The following is a 20,399-nucleotide window of genomic DNA, read 5'->3' as shown; positions in this document are numbered from 1 at the left end:
GTGTTGTATTACTGTCAACTAGCTGATGAGCTGATGATGAGTTTGAACAGAGTGGAAAAAGGAGACGTGGAAAAACTTAAATACTGCAAAGACAGGACGGAACCATGTACTACAAGGTCATGTCGGTTTTACGAAACATATGAATGTAATGTCTGTATTAACTGATGTTCCCAATGGCTTAGATTGTTTTTGTGCACGCCTGCATTTTGTTGTTTGCGTACCGGTGTGTTTGATTGCTTACTGAAGAATACATCTCCCACTCTCCTCATACTGTAAGACCATTCATCAAGCCATCTTCGACTTCCATCACATCCATTAAACTTTGAGTGTGTTTCCCGTCTTCCCGGAGAGCTACAGTTTTAGGAAGAGGGCAGCAAAAAAACCTCTTCTTGTATGTCTACGACAAAGCCAAACCCAGATGGGAGTTCCTCTGGTCCCCACATGTGAAGCACAGAGTCAATCTCACAGGGTGTGTGAATACAGCTGGAAAATTCCCCAGAGCTCTGGCTAATTGAAAGCTTATCGTCTTCTCTTTGTATTTTCTGAGCCGTGGGGGAGCGGTGTGGAAGGACACTGGCTCTGTGATGAGACTAAAGGAAATGGATGGTAATGTTTCAGACAGCACAGATCTGTCATACACTGAAGTGGAGCTCAGGTTCTCTGTGTGAGAATCCAACCGGTGTGAGATCTGTCAGCGGGGATTCTGAGTGTGTGTGTGTAGAGATGCTTTGAGTGTTCTGAGTTAATTGAATGCAGTGTGTCTCGTGCCTGCGTGTGTGCGTCCTGAGGCTTTGTTGCCTTGCCAAGACTGACCCCACAGAAGGCCCGATGCTGAGACTCATGAAGGAGAGAATAGAAGAGGAGAAGAAAGGAGATGAGAGGGTAGGTGGGCAGGAGAGGAAAGAGGTAAAACGGAATAGAGAGAAAGTAGCATAGGAGGGAGGGAGAAAGGAACGCGGGAGTGAGGGAAGCAACAAACCTTTTCATGGAATCTCAACAGGTGGGATTAGTTTAAGAGTGAGGGATTGTGGGTATTGTATTTCAGGTTAACCACAGAACTCATTTGATATCAGACCACCCTACGAGAGAGAGATCTCAAGTGTTTAATCCTGTGGGCAGACCTCAAATGAGCTAAATAGATGCCATCAGCAATGCATAAATGAACACCCAATATTACAGTGGAAAACAACGCTGACATTCCTAATTTTTGCTCTTTTGTTTTTTAACAAGTGACAACTTGCTGATGTGTTTTGCGCAGAGGATGCCAGGGTGGTATCGGATTCCTGGGACGTGCTCTATTTATGCCTTGGGTACAGCCGTGTTGACAGATGTGGCGTTTTGCGAGGCACTGAGAAGTGTGGGTAATTTGCCATTGAGTGGCATACTGATGGGAGACTGGGGGATAATGAAGAGGGAAGGCTTGGGTAACCACCACTTAGAGAGAGAGAGAGATATATAGAGAGATATATAGAGATTGAAGGGACATGGTATACAGTCTATGGTATTTACGGCTCTGAGCCTAAGAGAGTATTGGATGAGAATGGAATTTGCTGGAACGGAATAAATTGGAATGGAGTGGGTTTGATTGAACATTTGTTCCCTTATACTGTACCCATTAGTCTGCTGAGGTGATCCTGTTTGTATTTCTAGAGGTGAATTACAGCATGTGCCTACTTGTTTACATTCTTCACTTTCAATACCTTCCCTCTTGCTAATCATAGAGGTATTTACAATTGAGACTTTTCAATATTGAATGTCAGAATTGCAGTTAATGCCTAAACTTAACACTTAAAAATGTGACATTTGGTGCAAAAGGTTGCATGTTCAAATCTAGCGATAGAAAGTTGTTTTTGAGATTTTTGTTTTAAGCCTATCCCAAACCTTAACACTTAAGTTAACCATTAGGAGATAATGCCTAACCTTAAGATTTAGGAGTTAATGCCTAACCCTAACTGTAACGTCTGCTTCCAACACTCTCAAACACGTAGATCCCCTGAACGCAGCTCACTCTCCAGATCCCAATCACCTGAATTCTGATCACCTGTTCACACACCTGTATGTCATTATCACACACTATTTAGTTCAGTCCTTTTCACTCCATCATTGTGAGGTATTGTTTGTTTTGTGACATATGTCTAGTTGGAGCACTGGTTTACACTGTAATTTAATCCTCCTGTGTATGATTGTTTTTGCCTGCCTCACTAATGTTGCCTATTCCCTGTCTGTACTTTAGCCTGTTTCCTGTTATCAACCTATTTCCTGATCTCCTGGACGATGTAACTAGCCTTTTCAGAGCCTGTACTGTTACCTTTTTGGACCCCCTGTATATGACCTTCTGCCTGCCCCTGGACCCAGCTACCTGCCTCCTCCTGTGGTCTTTTACAATTAAACACCTGCTGCGCCCTGCGCTTGAAACCAGTTCTCTGTCTCCCCTCATGTTCATTACACTAACCTTTAAAATTCAGAGCTAATGCCTAGACTTAACCTTAAACACTTTGAAATTTGACGTTTGGAACAACTTAGAAATGTGGCGTTTGAGAAACTATTCCGATGTGAGACTGTGAGAGCTTTTTGTGAAGGATGTGGGCGGAAATGATTTTGAGACCCGTAATATATAGCTCGATGGATCTATTATGCTATAGAGTATTATTACTTGTGTTGACATAGCCTAGATTTTCTCATTAAGGGGAGCTGATATACATGCATCATTTTGTCATATTATAATTGGAATACAAACGATCCTGAGAAAAATCTGAAATTGATGTTTTTTAATTAAAATGATTAAAAACTACATTATCTGCACACTTTACAAGCACTTAATACAGAGTCTTTAAGGATATTACATGGATGAAAATTAAATTATCATAGCTTCAGACATACATGCTTTGAGCAAAATGAATTAACATTATGGTAAAACAAAATGAATTAACATTATGGTAAAACAAAATGAATTAACATTATGGTAAAACAAAATGAATTAACATTATGGTAAAACAAAATGAATTAACATTATGGTAAAACAAAATGAATTAACATTATGGTAAAACAAAATGAATTAACATTATGGTAAAACAAAATGAAGAGGTTGTTTAAAAGAAACATTAAAGAAAACAAAAGCTTTGTGCTTTTCTATCCAACATAAAATAAAATGTAATTGTACAATTTAACCTCCCTGTTTTGCAAATGCCTCATGATATACACACCTCTTTCTTAAGAGTTATGGACATTTTATCAACAGATAATGGAAACCAACCGAGACATTTTGTGTAAAACAACAAATCCAAACCCTCAATGTAACAATATTACAGGCCTTTCTTTGGTTTTGATATAACCATATGATATCAGGTATCAGGTCAAAGATATCATCTTTGATTTCTCATAGCTGCATGAATTTTGCCCAATCTAAAGTTAGGCCTTCAAACCCAAAGGGATGGGTAGGAACACAGTGATTATAAGAACATGCTATTCTTTCCCTCTACTCCCCAAGAGTTAGGAATGCATCTTTATATAATTGATTGTCTTAAACAAAAATAAGGCATAAGATAGTAGATTTGTCAATAGAGTTAGCTCAACTTTTTTTCTGAGCTACAAATGCTAGCAATATTTTTTGTTTTTTAATGTATGCGCTCAAAGATTGGGGGTCGCTAAACCAACCCTAATTGGTATAATATCTGCTCTTAAGAAGCCACAACAACTCTCCTCCTCCTTTTCACCAAAACACCTCAATTTCTTAACATGGCACACCTGACACAATTAATTAAGTGGCTCAGCACAGCTCATACAAAAAAGATGCTCTGTCCTGACATCTGAATCCTGTGCAGTGCCCTGAGCTGCAGGCACTAATGATCAATAAATTACAATAGGAAGGAGATAAAACACGGTCAGAAAGGCTTCAAAGGACTCACAGCTCATGCAGAACAAAGGGACCTGTGCACAACAAGGGCTTGTTTTTAGTTAGGATTGCCCTTGGTGTTGGTAAGAGGATCCCACTTTGAACCACCTCTATCTTCATCCCTACTCTCTGTGTCCCCCTGGGGTGGGAAAGGCCATTGGGTCTGTGAGAATGTGCACAATCACACCTGTAGCACAGGTGTGTGTGTGTGTGTGTGTGTGTGTGTGTGTGTGTGTGTGTGTGTGTGTGTGTGTGTGTGTGTGTGTGTGCTTACATGTGAAAATCAGCCCACTCCATCTCTACTGTTTAGTTAGCCACTTCAGACATGCCAATGTGGTTTGAGATTAAGCCAATCATAGTCTGAGGTTTCAGTGATAAACAAAGAAACAAGATCTGCATAGCCACATAATGTGGGTTGTGTGTCTTAAGTATTTATTTTCTTCTTTAAAAGAGTGGATAAATGTGAACTCAAGGAGGCTGGGGGTTGGTGATTGGGCGACTGTTTAAGGGGGGATCTTATAAATAAAGTGATTGTTGGATTTAATGTTGGGATCTGTGCTTCTAATGGTTGAATATCATGAATGTTTTTAGTGCATCGAAGCTACATTGAAATACAAAATAATAACATTAAAAGTTTAGTTTTTTTCATAATTTAGAAGAAATATATTACACAAATTCAAATTTTATATTAAACAACAAATAAACAAAATATTTATATAAAAAAGATAAGGTAGAGAGAAATGCTAAATGTTTTTGGGCATAAGTGAACATTTTCTCAAATTTGGCTCAAATAAATATAAAAAAAGTCAACTGTATTATCTAGTTCAGACATACTACACTAGAACAGTTTGCAGACACAATTAAGAAATATATAGGCCTACCATAAGTAAAAATAAAGATAACAGTCCAAGAAACTAAAAAGACAGGAATCCATAAAATTCCTGCTTCAAAAAACCTCTTCTCTGCTAAAGTCCTGGACAGTCCCTCAGAATATCAGCTATTGTTCTGCTACATAGATGATCAATACATTAACGACTTTACAGGGGAGTTTCACTCAAATACATAATGTTGTTCATTTTGAATAAGCATTGCTTACTGTACCTCCAAGGACTGATCCATCCTAGTATAGATAATAAATGCAATTTTCAAGCAATGCATAACTACTTTGAGACGATGGATTGTTCTTGATGATCTTTCATGGACTGATGGATGAATCTCCAAACCGCTCACAAAATAAAAGCTTCAGGATCAATTGACATGTATACATTAGCAATACAGCCACAAGTCATCTAGGGCAGTTTCTGAGTCATGTGAACCAAACATCCTGTTTGACTTCTGTTTTCACATAACAGTCAAAGGCCGTTGAGGCAGTACAGTCACTGTTCTGGATGTTTAGCTCGTAACTCCAAGAAAGGTATCCCTTATCTGAGGGATAAGGATAGTTTTGGTCTCGTTGGCTGATCAGCCACAATAGCACTTGCATTTTTACCGTTCATCAGCTGCATAGAATGAATGGATGTGAAGGTTTTGCCTTTTCATAGTCTATGGTTTGCATGTTGTACCTGTTTTTCAGAAGAACCTGATACAGTATATTACTATGGCTTATTTGTTCTAACACCATAACATCTATTTGCAGTTATTTTGCAGTTCTTACCCATCAATTGAAAATAATGAGATTTGTATGGCTTTCAGAGTCTCAGAGAATAGTCCCTGTCACAGTGCAGGGTGTACCCATGGCCTTCATAAAGGCCACCTCTGGCCATGGCATTCTGACAGACATTGAATGTCTTTGGTCAACTAGGAAAAGGGTACGAAGCGAGTGCGGGATAAATAAAAGACAAACATGCAACATTTATTTTTGGGGGAAGGATTAATATTTTTTTGTTTCATATAACTTCTTGACTTTTGCTTTCTCTCTCTCTTCTCTGTCCTACATTTCCTCTAGTTGTCTAACAGTCAGTAGGGCCTCCAGACAGATTCGTCCATGCGTCCAGACCCGCTCATGGTCGTAGGGGAGTTGCTGTGGCTTCCATCCGCCTCCACCCCCTCGCTCTGGTTGCTCAGGCCCTGGATTATCAGGCTGTTGCCAACTCCAGAGGCTGAGGCCCCCGAGCAGGGCAGCAGGCGGCTGGGGGAGCGCTCACCCCCGGTCCCGCCCGGGCCCACCATGGAGAACTGGTAGGAGCCGGACCCGGTGCCGTAGTACAGGTGGTAGGGGGAGGAGTTGGACTGGAAGTGGCTTCCCTGGTTCTGGTTGCCTGGGTAGGGCGGGGGCAGGTAGGTGTGGTAGCGGGAGGAGGCAGACATTCCCGTCACACTGAGGCCTCCGATGCCCGTGCTGGAGGGGTTGGCTGAGTAGGTGAAGGCTCCTGGGTAGTGCATACGTGGGTCTGAGAAACGGGGGTCAGTCAGCGGGGACAGAGAGGGGAAGGAGGTCCTCTGGGGGAAGAGATCAGCGGTGGGACCTGAGAGAGGGAGAGAGAAACAACACATTTGGTTTAGAGACTCCTGGTGCACATAGATGTCATACATGACCGGCCCATGAAAATGTTTCAGAGTCAAAGTGAGATAGGGAGATTCAGAATTCATTCCACTGACAGGAAGCTGTAGTAAAGTACCACGTCCCCAACTGACAGTGTAGATCTACAACCCTACAAACACTATCTAGTTAGAAGTAATGAACTGACAGTAACAGGTCAGTAACAGTCATGAAGCTGTGACAGCACATCAGCAAATAGATCTGTGAAGTTATGAGAGAGTCCTCAACCTCAGAATGCTCCCAGTCCTCCTACACAACCATTCCAGCTAAACCAGAGGAACCTACAGTAACATCATTCTCTGTTATTTCGAATAATTAAAAGGGGCTAACACTGAGAGCTTGTTGTGCATTGTGGGCTGTTGTGTAATTCTACATAAATCACACTGAAGAGAGGGAACAGGAAACTACAGAGATAACCGTCACATTCAGACACAAATAGGGGGAGGGAGGGAGAGAGCAGCCCGGTCTCATTGACTAGATGTTACATAGTATATGTAAATCCAAGACACTCAAATGAGTGTAATATGTTACGTTTGGTATAGTTACATAAGACAGAAGATTACTTAAGTCAAAAACGAAAGGAGGGTGATTGGTCGGGCTGGATCCGTAAGCGTATAACGTGAACATCTAGCAACCCATAGGTTGCATGTTCGAATCTCGTCATGGACAACTTTAGCTAATTAGCAACTTTGCAACTACTTACTACTTTTTAGCTACTTTGCAACTACTTAGCATGTTAGCTAACCCTTGCCCTAACATTAACCATTGACCTAACTCCTAACTTTAACGCTTTAACCTAACTTCTAACTCTAATCTTAACTCTAACCTTAACCCTAGCTAACGTTAGCCACCAAGCTAATGTTAGCATTAGCCACCTAGCTAAAACTAGCCACAACAAATTGGAATTCGTATCATATCATACGTATTGCTAATTCGTAATATATCATACGAATTGCAATTTATAACATATCATACTAAATGGAGGATGGACATCCAGAAATGAATACATACCAGGTGTTGGAACTGGTTCAGGAAACCGAAAAGCATAAAATAACAAAGATTTTCAAGTAACAGAAACAGAACCTGGAACAAAACTGATCCATACTGTTCCAGAAGAGAACAGTTATTTTAAAAGCATGGGAAACAGTTAATAATGTTCTTTTAAGTTCCAGTTTTTTTTTCTACTTCCACAACAAAGCACAAAAAAAGTGCCTATGCATTGTCTTCACTCTGTCACTCAGAAACTTGTTCCAGTGTCTGTCTGCAAGCTAAAAATATTTGCCTGTGTGTGTGCGTGTTTAGGCTACCTCTCCTCCCCCCTCCGAAGCATAGGCTTTTTTAATTAGCTAGAAAATAATGAATTAACTCTTTCAATGCTAGTTAAGGATACTACAGGCCTAGTTATCACGTTTCAAGTTGGATTTATTAACTACAAAAAGGTTAGATGTGTTTTTAATTCTGCTACCGCTCTACACACACTACACACACACAACTTGTTAGCTAGCTAGCTCAATGGACATTCAAAGTACCTCCATAGAAACCACTCCTCCTAGGTATAATTATGTGGACCTAATTCAGATAATGCATGTCATAACAAGATGCCCAGTGCTTCAAGCCTCCTCCTCAACTCTCTCTCGCTCTCTCCCCACCCGCAAAATTTCAGTTGCATGTTGTGCCATAGGCTACACTGTCCATCACGCGTGTAAAGAACTAGCCTACTCTATCCGTACTGATTGGTGAAGTAATTCAATTAGCTAAATGTAAAAAAAGGTTGATTTCACAGGTTCAAAAAGAAACAGAAAGATGCAATATAAACCGGGAACTTTTTGGGGGGTTCGAACCGGTTCAGAACTTTATTTGGCTGGTTGTAAACAGTGGAACGAAACCAAAACAAATTGTCATTCTGTTCAGAATGCAATGATTGGAAAATTATGTAGGTTCTAACCTATGATATAGAGTGTCTCGGATTTACGTACAGAATAATATGAAATGCTCTGAGACCAAGTTGGTGAAAAAGAGTGGTAGAGAGAGAGAAAGAAAAAGAAAGAGAAAAAGAGAGAGTCAGAGAGAGAATGTGTGTGTTCTATGTATTTGTGTATTTTGTAAAAGTAACCAAACCGGATCAATGTCACAGACCAGTCAGCGCTAAACTATCCTGAAGTGTAGTCGCATAGGTAACACAGTACACAAAAGCCAGCTGTTTTGAGTCAAATTTCCCAGCCACGCATTCCCTAATTTATTCAACTGACAGAGGAAATTCAGATCATGCTCAAGTGTTTGACGCTGCAGTTTTCCTCGCTGGGATTTGGAGCAGCTCCTGTCACCAGTTTATTTCCTTAAGCACAACACCATACTGCCCCACAAAAACCAAGGCATGACTGCAGGGTTAGGCTGATCTGGCAGTTCTTTCCAAACACAACATGAGCTGTGTGTGTATATGTGTCTCAGTCTTCTCATTCATCTGCTGCCACCTACTGTACTGTAGTATCTGGGTTTGATAGGCGCATACAAGGACAGATGAGGACATGACCGCACACACCATGCACTTAATGTATGCACCTAGGCCTTCAGCTAGTCTACCTGTTGAATCAGACATAGTTAACCCATAAAGGACCCACTGGGCACAGATGTCAGTCAAACGTCTAGTTTTGATTTACAGTTGGTTGAGTTATCAACGTGAAATCAACAAAAAATGTCACCATGTCATTGGATTTAGGTTAAAAGTTGGGTGAAAAAAATATGAAATTCACTTATGTTGATGACTTTTTGCAAATCCACATCACATAGATTTTGGGGGGTTGAAATGATGTGGAAACAACATTGACTCAACCAGTTTATGCCCAGTGGGGCTCCACTTACAATTACCAATATTGACAATAGTGACAGCATCAGCTGATTAATGTGACAGACAAACATTTGATTAGTTTTTTTTTCTTCATTCTGTGTGATGTAGGCTTCCGTAAACCAATAAACGGCAGTTTAATATCGCTCTCTTGATCAGTTTAATTTCTCTTTGGCAGGCAGTCAAGAATGAAGGTTTGCTCAGGGTGCGGCAGTCAATCACCTATTGGAGGCCAATGGGAGTAGGCCAACGGGAGCCATAGAACACCTGATAACTGTCACTCATCTCTGAGTACTGTCTGACTGGTTTGTTGTTACTGTAGCCAGGGTTTTGGAATAAGAAATATGTTTTATAATCAGATTTCTGAGACTTTTATTATAGTGTCACCATTTAGACTTTATGTCAGGGACTTTTATTCTGACAATACCTTTCCCCATGCTCACCTGCGCGGGGGATTCACCTGAGTCAATTATGTGCTACAGCTACTACAGCTACTATTCGAATTAAACTATATAGAAAGGAACGTCATTGTAACTCGATTCTTTAGCAATGGGCCCTCATAGAAAGTGATAGATAATTAAGTCAATAAATTAGGGTTACATTACTACCTAAAACAGTTATAGTTGGCCAAGATTTTACAAGACGGGCGCAATTTGCATTGTAGCCTAATAGCATCCTGCCAAAGCTATGTTTCATTAAGTAGGCCAACTGTCGTTACTGTAAACTGCAAGGATTGAAAAATATGATTGTTTGCCTATACTTTTTATAATCGTAAATTTGTCATGCAGCAATTAATAATGAACCCCACGGAAACCAGACACGTGGCCTTCGTTTACCGAAGCGTGCAACATGCAGGTGTGCCAGTTATTGTGAAGTGGCGTAAGTCTCCCCATCTTGCTAATTTGCAATTGCACACGGTTTAGTGCAGTGGAGGCTGCTGAGGGGAGGACGGCTCATAATAATGGCTTTCATCAAGCAAATGGAACGGCATCAAACCATATGTTTGATGTAGCTGATACCATTCCACTAATTCCGCTCCAGCCATTAGCACAAGCCCTTCCTCCCCAATTAAGGTGCCAACAACCTCCTGTAGTTTAGTGGCATACATTTTATCTAGATGAACTGTACATAGGCTAATGGGCTGCATAATGTTCTGTCTGTTTGTAGCTGATTTTTTGTACATAAGCAGTAGTGGCAGTTTGATACTGGGTAAGGTGGGAATGTAGGTATGCAATGTATGCTTTAGAATTTGTTTGACTTTGACTTCCTTGTCCTTGTGCTTCAGTGGCTTAAAAGAGACATTGTGAATACAACAGGTGTGACGTAGTTACTTGCCACACACACACACACACACACACACACACACACACACACACACACACACACACACACACACACACACACACACACACACACACACACACACACACACACATACACACTGTCTGATTCCACTTGATTTGGTGTTGATGGGTTCAGTGTAAAATGTGGATTTGGATGGCATAGAAAATACACAGTACAAGTCAAAAGTTTGGACAAACGAACTAATTTGAAAATAGTACAAATAAAGAAAAACCCTTGAATGAGTAGGTTTGTCCCAACTTTTGACTGGTACTGTATATACAGGGTTGGAGTCATTAAAACTTGTTTTTCAACCACTCCACAAATGTATTTTTAACAAACTCTAGTTTTGGCAAGTTGGTTAGGACATTACAGTGTGCATGACACAAGTCATTTTTCCAACAATTGTTTACAGACAGATTATTTATTTTATAATTCACTGTATCTCAATTCCAGTGGGTCAGAAGTTTACATACACGAAGTTGACTGTGTCTTTAAACAGCTTGGAAAATTCCAGAAAATGATGTCATGGCTTTAGAAGCTTCTGATAGGCTAGTTGACATCATTTGAGTCAATTGGAGGTGTACCTGTGGATGTATTTCAAGGCCTACCTTCAAACCCAGTGACTCTTTGCTTGACATCATGGGAAAATCAAAAGAAATCAGCCAAGACCTCAGAAAAAAAATTGTTGACCTCCACGAGTCTGGTTCTTCCTTGGGAGCAATTTCCAAATGCCTGAAGGTACCATGTTAAGTAAGCTGTACAAACAATAGTACGCAAGTATAAACACCATGGGAACACGCAGCTTCATACTGCTCAAAGGAGACACGTTCTGTCTCCTAGAGATGAACGTACTTTGGTGTCGAAAAATGCAAATCAATCCATGAACAACAGCCAAGGCCCTTGTGAAGATGCTGGAGGAAACAGGTACAACAGTATCTATATCCACAGTAAAATGAGTCCTATATCGACATAACCTGAAAGGCCACTCAGCAAGGAAGAAGCCACTGCTCCAAAACTGCCATAACAAAGCCAGGCTATGGTTTGCAACTGCACATGAGGACAAAGATTGTACTTGTTGGAGAAATGTCCTCTAGTCTGATGAAACAAACATAGAACTGTTTGGCCATAATGACCATCGTTATGTTTGGAGGGAAAAGGGGGAGGCTTGTAAGCCGAAGAACATCATCCCAACCGTGAAGCACGGGGGTGGCAGCATCATGTTGTGGGGGTGCTTGCTGCAGGAGGGACTGGTGCACTTCACAAAATAGATGGTATCATAAGGGAGGAAAATTACGTGGATATATTGAAGCAACATCTCAAGACATCAGTCAGGAAGTTAAAGCTTGGTCGCAAATGGGTCTTCCAAATGGACAATGACCCAAAGTATACTTTCAAAATGGTGTCAAAATGGCTTAAGGACAACAAAGTAAAGGTAATGGAGTGGCCATCACAAAGCCCTGACCGTAGTCCTATAGAAAGTTTGTGGGCAGAACTGAAAAATTGTGTGCGAGTATGTAAACTTCTTACCCACTGGTAATGTGATGAAAGAAATAAAAGCTTAAATAAATCATTCTCTCTACTATTATTCTGATATTTCATGTTCTTAAAATAAAGTGGTGATCCTAACTGACCTAAGACAAGGGAATTCTTTACAAGGATTAAATGTCAGCAATTGTGAAAAACTGAGTTTAAATGTATTTGGCTAAGGTGTATGTAAACTTCCGACTTCAACTGTATATATACTGCATTCGGAAAGTATTCAGACCCCTTCCATTTTGCCATTTTTTTTAACGTTAAAGCCATATTCTAAAATTGATTAAATTAAAAATGTTCCTCATCAATCTACACACAATACCCCATAATAACAACGGAAAATAGAAATACCTTATTAATATATATTTTCAAACCTTTTGCTATGAGACTTGAAATTGAGCTCAGGTGCATCCTGTTTCCATTGATCATCCTTGAGATGTCTCTAAAATACAACTTTAATGGAGTCCACCTGTGGTAAATTCAATGGACATGATTCAATGGACATGATTTGGAAAGGCACACACATGTGGTCATAAGGTCCTGCAGTTGACAGTGCATGTCAGAGCAAAAACCAAGCCATGAGTTCGAAGGAATTTTCCGGAGAGCTCTGAGACAGGATTGTGTCGAGGAAGGGTACCAAAACATTTCTGCAGCATTGACGGTCCCCAAGAACACAGTGGCCTCCATCTTTCTTAAATGTAAGAATTTTGGAACCATCAAGACACTTCCTAGAGCTGGCCGCCCGGCCAAACTGAGCAATCGGGGGAGAAGGGCCTTGGTCAGGGAGATGACCAAGAACCCAATGGTCACTCTGACGGAGCTCCAGAGTTCCTCTGTGGAGATGGGAGAACCTTCCAGGAGGACAACCATCTCTGCAGCACTTTAGCCAATTATGCCTTTATGGTAGAGTGGCCAGACAGAAGACACTCATCAGTAAAAGGCACATGACAGCCCGCTTGGAGTTTGCCAAAAGGCACCTAAAGACTCTGAGACCATGAGAAGCAAGATTCTCTGGTCTGATGAAACCAAGATTGAACTATTTGGCCAGAATGCCAAGGATCACATCTGGAGGCAGCAAGCCTACGGTAAAGAATGGTGGTGGCAGCATGATGTTGTGGAGATGTTTTTCTGCAGCAGGGACTGGGAGATTAGTCAGGATCGAGGGAAAGATGAACGGAGGAAAGTACAGAGAGATCCTTGATGAAAACTTTCTCCAGAGCACTCAGGAACTCAGACTGGGGCAAAGGTTAACCTTCCACCAGGACACCAACCCTAAGCACACAGCCAAGACAATGCAGGAGTGGCTTCGAGACAAGTCTCTGAATTTCCTTGAGTGGCCCAGCCAGAGCCCGGACTTGAACCTGATTGAACATCTCTGGAGAGACAGCGACATTTCCCATCCAACCTGACAGTGCTTGAGAGGATGTGCAGAGAAGAATACAGGTATGCCTAGATTGTAGTGTCATACCCAAGAAGACTTGAGGCTGTAATCGGTGCTTCAACAAAGTACTGAGTAAATGGTCTGAATACTTATGGAAATGTGATATTTCTGTTTTTTATTTTTAGTACATTTGCAAAAAATGATAAAAACCTGTTTTTGCTTTGTCATTATGGGGTATTGTGTGAAGATTGATTTGGGGGAAAAACAATTGAATCAATTTTAGAATAATGCTGTAACGTAACAGAATGTGGAAAAAGTCAAGGGGTCTGAAAACCTTCCAAATGCACTCTAAATAAAATATATTTTTAATATATCTTCCTTTATAATTTCCCCTAAAGCCACCACCCTCCCCTAATTGGAGTAAACTAATAGACAACAACACTTAGGCTTCTACTTCCAGCTTACACATACTATACACATTTTACTGACACAGTATATTTTACAATAGTTCTCTTTTTTTTTTTTTGTCCCATCCTTCAGCTACCTTCAACCTCTCCCAAGACATTCTGTATTTGTGAAACAGCAAGCGCTTGCACGCCACAGCCCTGAGGGGGTAGGATGCTGAACTTGCGTGCCACAGTCTTGTTGAAATGTCTTTCCCCTACGTCTGGAGAACTGGGTATATTTTCAGCAACAAAAAAAATCTGTTCCTTTGTAATTTCCACGGCTTCTGCTTCATTTTTTACAGAGACACGTTTATTTTCTGCAGTTGAAATTCTCTTATTTTCAGGATAAAGGGGGTGCATGAGGAGGGTTAGGGGTCTGTTTCTTTTTCCAGAGTCTAGCAGGCCCCGGAGTCGGGCCCCATATCTGATTTCACGCAAGGAAAATCCAAACCTTCAGCTGCTGTCGATTCGGGAGAAGTGGAGTCAGCCCCCCCTGTCTCTCTCTCTCTGTCTCTTCCTGCTGAATATATGCTTTAGGGTAGAGCTGGGATTTGTGGCACGGGGACTTGATGGCTCTGGTGGTTGTGGCCCACCCCACACATGATCTCTATTTAATTGTCACCAGTTGAATCGTGTTGACTAAATTGTGGCGGGGACAGGCTCCTGTATTTCGTCAAGGGAAACTCAACTGGACACTTATCAAAACACCTTAATGGGGTTGTGTTGTGTCACAACCTTGGCGGTCGGCCAGCCAGAGAGCACCCACCACAACCGTTCCCCTCTCAGCAGTTCAGCGGCTCCCCCTAGAGGAGAGGGTTAGATAAACAACGCCATACTCACAAATATAACCACAGTTTTGCAATCTTCTTTTTCTATTCACCCTGTTTGCTACCCTAATCCACACACAGCCCCCTCTTCCTCTCTCTGCCAGCTAGGTATAGACCTAGGCCCTAGGCTCTGCCTCAGGACTGGGGAGGAGGAGTGGTGGATCTATGGCACAGGGTCCTGACGGGGCCTAGCTGGTAGCAGGGGCCCACCCCACACATGATCTCCATTAGGCTCAGCTGAAACGTGTTGACTAAATTGCAGGGACATGAGAGGGGATGAACCCCAGAGGGCTGGCTGGCGCGGCCCACCGTCTGTGATGTTCCCACTCTAAAAGTGGTGGCTTGGAATCAAGTTTTTTTAAAGAGAACACAGTGTTCTAGCGCGTTCCTCCCTTTCCCTCACTCCCTTGCTTGTGTGCGTGCTCCCATATTGAGTTCTGCCACACAGCAGGGCGGGGGAACCTCTCTCTCTCTCTCTCTCTCTCTCTCTCTCTCTCTCTCTCTCTCTCTCTCTCTCTCTCTCGCTGTCACACTCTCTCTCTCTGAGGTCCACTAGTCCACAGTCAAGCGTGTAACCCAGATACGGAGGGAGGTTTTCCTCATTTGCTTATGGGAGAAACTGATTTTGGTTGTTAACATAAGGGCGAGCAGAGGCCGCCAGCGAGGTGTGTGTGGAGGGGTGAAGGGATGCAAATCCAGGTGCTCACCTGTGAAATGTTTACTCTGAATGCAAACGTCGACAAATAGCACCCAGGGAATGGTGTCTCAGGCAAATGAGCGGAGAGGTGGGAAAGAGAGGGAGAAAACCTCAGATCAGGCTGGCCCAGAGAGAGATAGATGGAGAGATAGATCTCTTCTCCTTTCATCTCCCCCCTCAGACCGCAGCCAGAGACAAGTGACTGTCCCATGCTTCCCAGTCATCACTGATTTGAGATGTGATGAGAGTTTTTATAGTTTTTATTTTTGACCAAATGCTACAAGAATGGTCACAGCTGACATCAGTATGGCCAAGCAATACAAAGCCAGGCAAATAATGTTGGTCCACAAGCCAAAGAATAGGAGACACAAATGAACACAAATGATCTGTAGATGTTTGTATAAGCGCTTAGGCCTTGGGGTCAGAGCTTCGCATCTGATGCAAATAGAATAACACGTCAACAACCCCAAAGACCTATCCATGGTAGCCACTGTAACATGTGAGCCAAGCAAGTTTTGCATGGTCCTATTTATCACTAGCAACACGATCGAGGCATTAGGGAGTTTGTGATGATAAAACACAGAGATTTTCCTAATGTATCAACGAACCAGATATGATTTAGGAGTTTGGATAACTAAATTACCTGGATGGGTTCTATTAATATTTGTTATTGCTAAAGAGTTTGCAAGCTCTGGCCAGGTGGCATGTACACTCCTATGTATTATTTATTGTCGTACTAATTTATTTCTATTTCAGTCTCTTTGGAATTGGGTTGGTATTTCATGATTAGACATTGGGACCTCAACCTCAATAACAATAGTCCCCATCAAACGTCAATTCTACTTTTCACACCTTAGTGAATATCTTGCTCTGAAATGAATATCTGGCAAGGGAATTTGCCAATCTATACATTCCATCTCCTCATTCTAAATCAGGGGAAAATGATGAAACTGCTCTGTTGTTTTTGGAAATCACTGACAGTCACACCTAAAATACTGTTTTACCCCAGGGGCTTTCCTCATCAAACGTATTGAAAACTTCCAGCAAGCCCAACTGATCAGTCCTACAGAAGGGTGTGTGAGTACAAGGAGCATCTCGGAGTAACATGGAAGGGTGTGGGAGCAGATGACTCAGCAGGTCTGGTGCGGTGGTTTCTGGGAAGAGGACGGGTGGGTGGCTGAGTGGCCGTGAGGCAGGAGAAGAAGAGTGCCAAAACACCATGATGGAGGGAAGCAGGGAGGGAGGGAGAGGGGAGCGACGGGGTGTTCTGGAATGTTCTGGGATCCAGAGCCCTGAGGGCAAACCGAAACACATTCCCAAAAATGTCACAACGAGTGGAACACCCATTGCCATACCCATAGTTCGAGCTTTTCCAATATCTCTATATTCATTGCACTGTGTCAGAAAAATGTTTGATTAACTATTGATGTACAATTATGACGCAGAATTTCTCAATTTGTGTCCTTAGATCCTCTTGAAGAGGTTATATTGTGTGAATTGTCTTGGGTGATATGTATATGTAGTCCAAGACTGGTAATTATGGTAATCTCTTATTGCTCGCCACACCTCTTATACTGTGCCATGATTGGGCCTGGCATGTTATGATTGAGCCTCAGAAACCAACAAACAACACTTGCAAACATCTTGCCATACTGGCCTGCGCACACACGCAAAAATTCGGGGTCATCTAAGGAGAGCAGAATGTTTGTTTACTTCCTACTGTTGAGAGAGAGAGAGAGAGAGAGAGAGAGAGAGAGAGAGAGAGAGAGAGAGAGAGAGAGAGAGAGAGAGAGAGAGACAGAGAGAGATACAGAGAGAGAGACAGAGAGAGAGACAGAGAGAGAGAGAGAGAGAGAGAGAGAGAGAGAAAAAAACGAATGGAGAGAAAGCACAAGTGAGAAGAAAGACGATTCAGATGAGTTTAGGAGGATAGGACCCAGGGCAGAGTATATATTATATCTCTCTTACTTGACCATCTGAGGTCGTCCTCCACTTTGCATGTCTTCAGAGCTGGTGGGTCAATCTGGTCAGACCACAGGGCTGCAATGAACACAGATATTATGTGTTAATTAAGGAGAATTTAGACATGACACTAGCCTGCTAATACTGTAGCCTGGGCAGGTACTGAATCTGTGCGGTATGACAAAAACCTCATAGCATGAGTGTTTCTAATTCTGGTGCACAGTACAAGTACAAGGTATTTAGAGATAATTGATTCAGGTTATGATTCTGTAGTTATGTGCACTTAATGAGTTTGAGTGAGGGGAGTGTAACTAATCTCCCATCTCCTCAATGCCCTAAAAAAGCCTGCAACATGTTTGGGGAACTGTCTACCTGTGACAGGTCTGTCTGTGCTGACTGAGCAGAGAGGGGGGCAGAGAGGGAGCTCTCACTGGAGTGAGACTGGAGAGAGGGCCTGGGAAAGCAGGGTTGATGGGTTGTTGGAGCTAACAAGAATATTTTGGTCTCTCAAGGGGCTGGTGAGCAGAGGTGTGAGGCCTTTGTTGGCCTGTCCAGTCAGCCTGTCAGGGAGAGAAGAATCCCTACTGGCGCAACGCGTGGGACCCTGGTTCACACTCAACGGCCACACCGCAGGAGGCTGACAATTTGACATGCAAATAGTGTCTGTTTGCTCTCGGTCTGAGATGGGGCAGTTGTTACAAGCCAACCTGCACGAACCATGGACCTCAAACACCCATGCTTGTACACACACACATGCACAAACATTCTCATACAAACCCTAGTACACATACAGATTCATAGAGACACTGTCATATATCTCCTGTTATTATATTTGTATGACAGTTTTATCTATTAATGTACAATTATGAAACAGAATGTGTCAAATGTTGTCCTTAGCTGTTCTTGAAGATGTTATATAGTGTGAATTGTCTCAGGTGATGTGTATATGTAGTCCAAGCCTCCTCAATTATCCCCTCTCTGTATATTTCATGCCTCTTGTCTCAGACAGTTAATCATGGCCATCTTTTATTGCTCGCCACGTCTCTCATACTGTGCCACATACACACAGACACACAGACACACAGACACACACACACACACACACACACACACACACACACACACACACACACACACACACACACACACACACACACACACACACACACACACACACACCCACGCACAAACATTCTCATAAACACTAGTACACATACAGATTCATAGGCATACATATTTGCATGGCAGTTTTCCATTAACATACAATAACTAAGGCCTGGAGAGTACTCTGGTCATGTCCCTGGCCCTCATCCTGCTACAGTAACACTACGCTACAGTATGAGGTGAGGAACAACATCCTAACCGCTATATTAGCAGTGGTGATCCTGACCTTGAGAGGGGCCAGGAACAGGGAGAGGAGGTGGAGGGGAGGGGTTGTTCACCTATGCCCACACTGGGCCCAGGCTGGCTGGGGCTGAGGTGTGTAGAAGCTCTCTCACCCTCGGAGCTACTCTACTTCCTCTCCAAAGGCCCAGATCAGCACTCAGCCACTGAGAGGTTCCGAGCTTCGCCCCACAATGGGAAATTCTTACACATAAATGGGGTTATTCAGAAAGGCTTCGAAGCAGCTGGTGCAATTCGCTCAAGAAAATAAACATTTAAAAAAAATATTTTGATTGGCCTGTGGACAACGTCAATACCAGCGGCACAGATTACCCCTGTTAATAAGAGGCTCGGCCCCCGGGCGGGGCCAGAGATTAGGGGGTAAGGGGTAGGTGCAGGATTGGTAGGAGACAACGGCTGCGTCACAAATATTAACGTTTTTGGGGCGGCGCCACTGATGGCTGGGAGGACACAAATAAACACACAATCTGCATTTGAAGTGCAGTTGGAGATGAAAGGGCGTCTGCTGAGACATTTCGAACCAAGATGGCGTTCTTCCTCGTGACTCCGGATCCGGCAGCGCCTCAGAGACATGTAATGCGCCTGGCGCAATGAAGCGTGTCATTGAGACACAGTGAATGCCGGGCTTGTGCTGGCTTCCTGTTTCACTTAGGCCCTAGGCGTCGCTACGAAGAAAGAAAATGTGAGAGTCGAGAGAGAGACAGAGGAGAGAGAGAGAGAGATTGAGACAGAGAGACAGGAGGGAGAGAGACAGAAGGAGAGAGAGAGAGACAGAGAAGAAGAGAGAGAGAGACAGAGAAGGAGAGAGAGAGAGAGAGAGACAGAGAGACAGAGAAGGAGAGAGCGAGAGAGAGAGAGAGAGACAGAGAAGGAGAGAGCGAGAGAGAGACAGAGACAGAGAAGGAGAGAGTGAGAGAGAGAGCGAGAGTGAGAGAGAGAGAGAGAGCGAGAGTGAGAGAGAGAGCGAGAGAGAGCAAGAGTGAGAGAGAGAGAGAGAGAGAGAGAGAGCTAGAGAGAGAGAGAGAGAGAGAGAGAGAGAGAGAGAGAGGAGGAACATGGCCTTGGCTCAGCTATGTGGGACATTTTATATGTCTTTTGAGCCCTCACTTTTAACATGAGTAAAAACAAACACATTGGCTGAAAAATCCTACGTTCTATTTGAGAGCCCTGCACCCTCCCTCCTTCCCTTTCCCCTCTCCTCAGAGTCAATAGAGACTGCTCATTGCACACATGTAGTGGCTGTAATTGCTGAAATGTAATACTGGACCCGGCTCTGATGTTAAATTATAACTAACACAAACAGTTGAGTCTGGTAAAAAACTTGCTTTCCCTTCTCTTTTTCTTTTGACTGTGGAGAGATGGCTTCAAAAGAGAACATTTTTTTATTGGTGAACAAAAACATTTTCAGTTTGAGTAATTCATCCTAAGGTCAAAAAAATAGAGTGACCACAAGTGCAGCTCTTAGGCACCATAACAAATAAACTCCATGGTTGCCTTTGACATATTATGTAAATACAGCGCTATAAAAGTAA

The 20,399-nt window shown here is 42.6% G+C and overlaps 1 protein-coding gene across 4 annotated transcripts in view; it reads right to left on the bottom strand.

Annotated features, from left to right (window-relative positions):
- Positions 1 to 2,753: 2,753 nt before the first annotated feature.
- The window catches only part of LOC112261920 (runt-related transcription factor 3), an 89,063-nt gene continuing 71,417 nt past the window's right edge, over positions 2,754 to 20,399 (bottom strand). For 3 of the 4 annotated variants that reach the window (XM_024437562.2, XM_024437563.2, XM_024437566.2), the window contains 2 exons: positions 17,470 to 17,541; positions 2,754 to 6,357 (listed from right to left, as the gene is read on the bottom strand). In XM_024437562.2, the coding sequence (XP_024293330.1) occupies positions 5,849 to 6,357; positions 17,470 to 17,541 (581 nt within the window). In that variant the 3' untranslated portion in view covers positions 2,754 to 5,848. The remainder of the gene's footprint in view (positions 6,358 to 17,469; positions 17,542 to 20,399) is intronic. The other variant, XM_024437565.2, reaches the window with a different exon arrangement.

Source organism: Oncorhynchus tshawytscha, linkage group LG11 (genome assembly GCF_018296145.1).
Source record: "Oncorhynchus tshawytscha isolate Ot180627B linkage group LG11, Otsh_v2.0, whole genome shotgun sequence".
Classification (NCBI taxonomy): Eukaryota; Metazoa; Chordata; class Actinopteri; order Salmoniformes; family Salmonidae; genus Oncorhynchus; species Oncorhynchus tshawytscha.
This window is presented reverse-complemented; position numbering and strand designations above follow the sequence as displayed.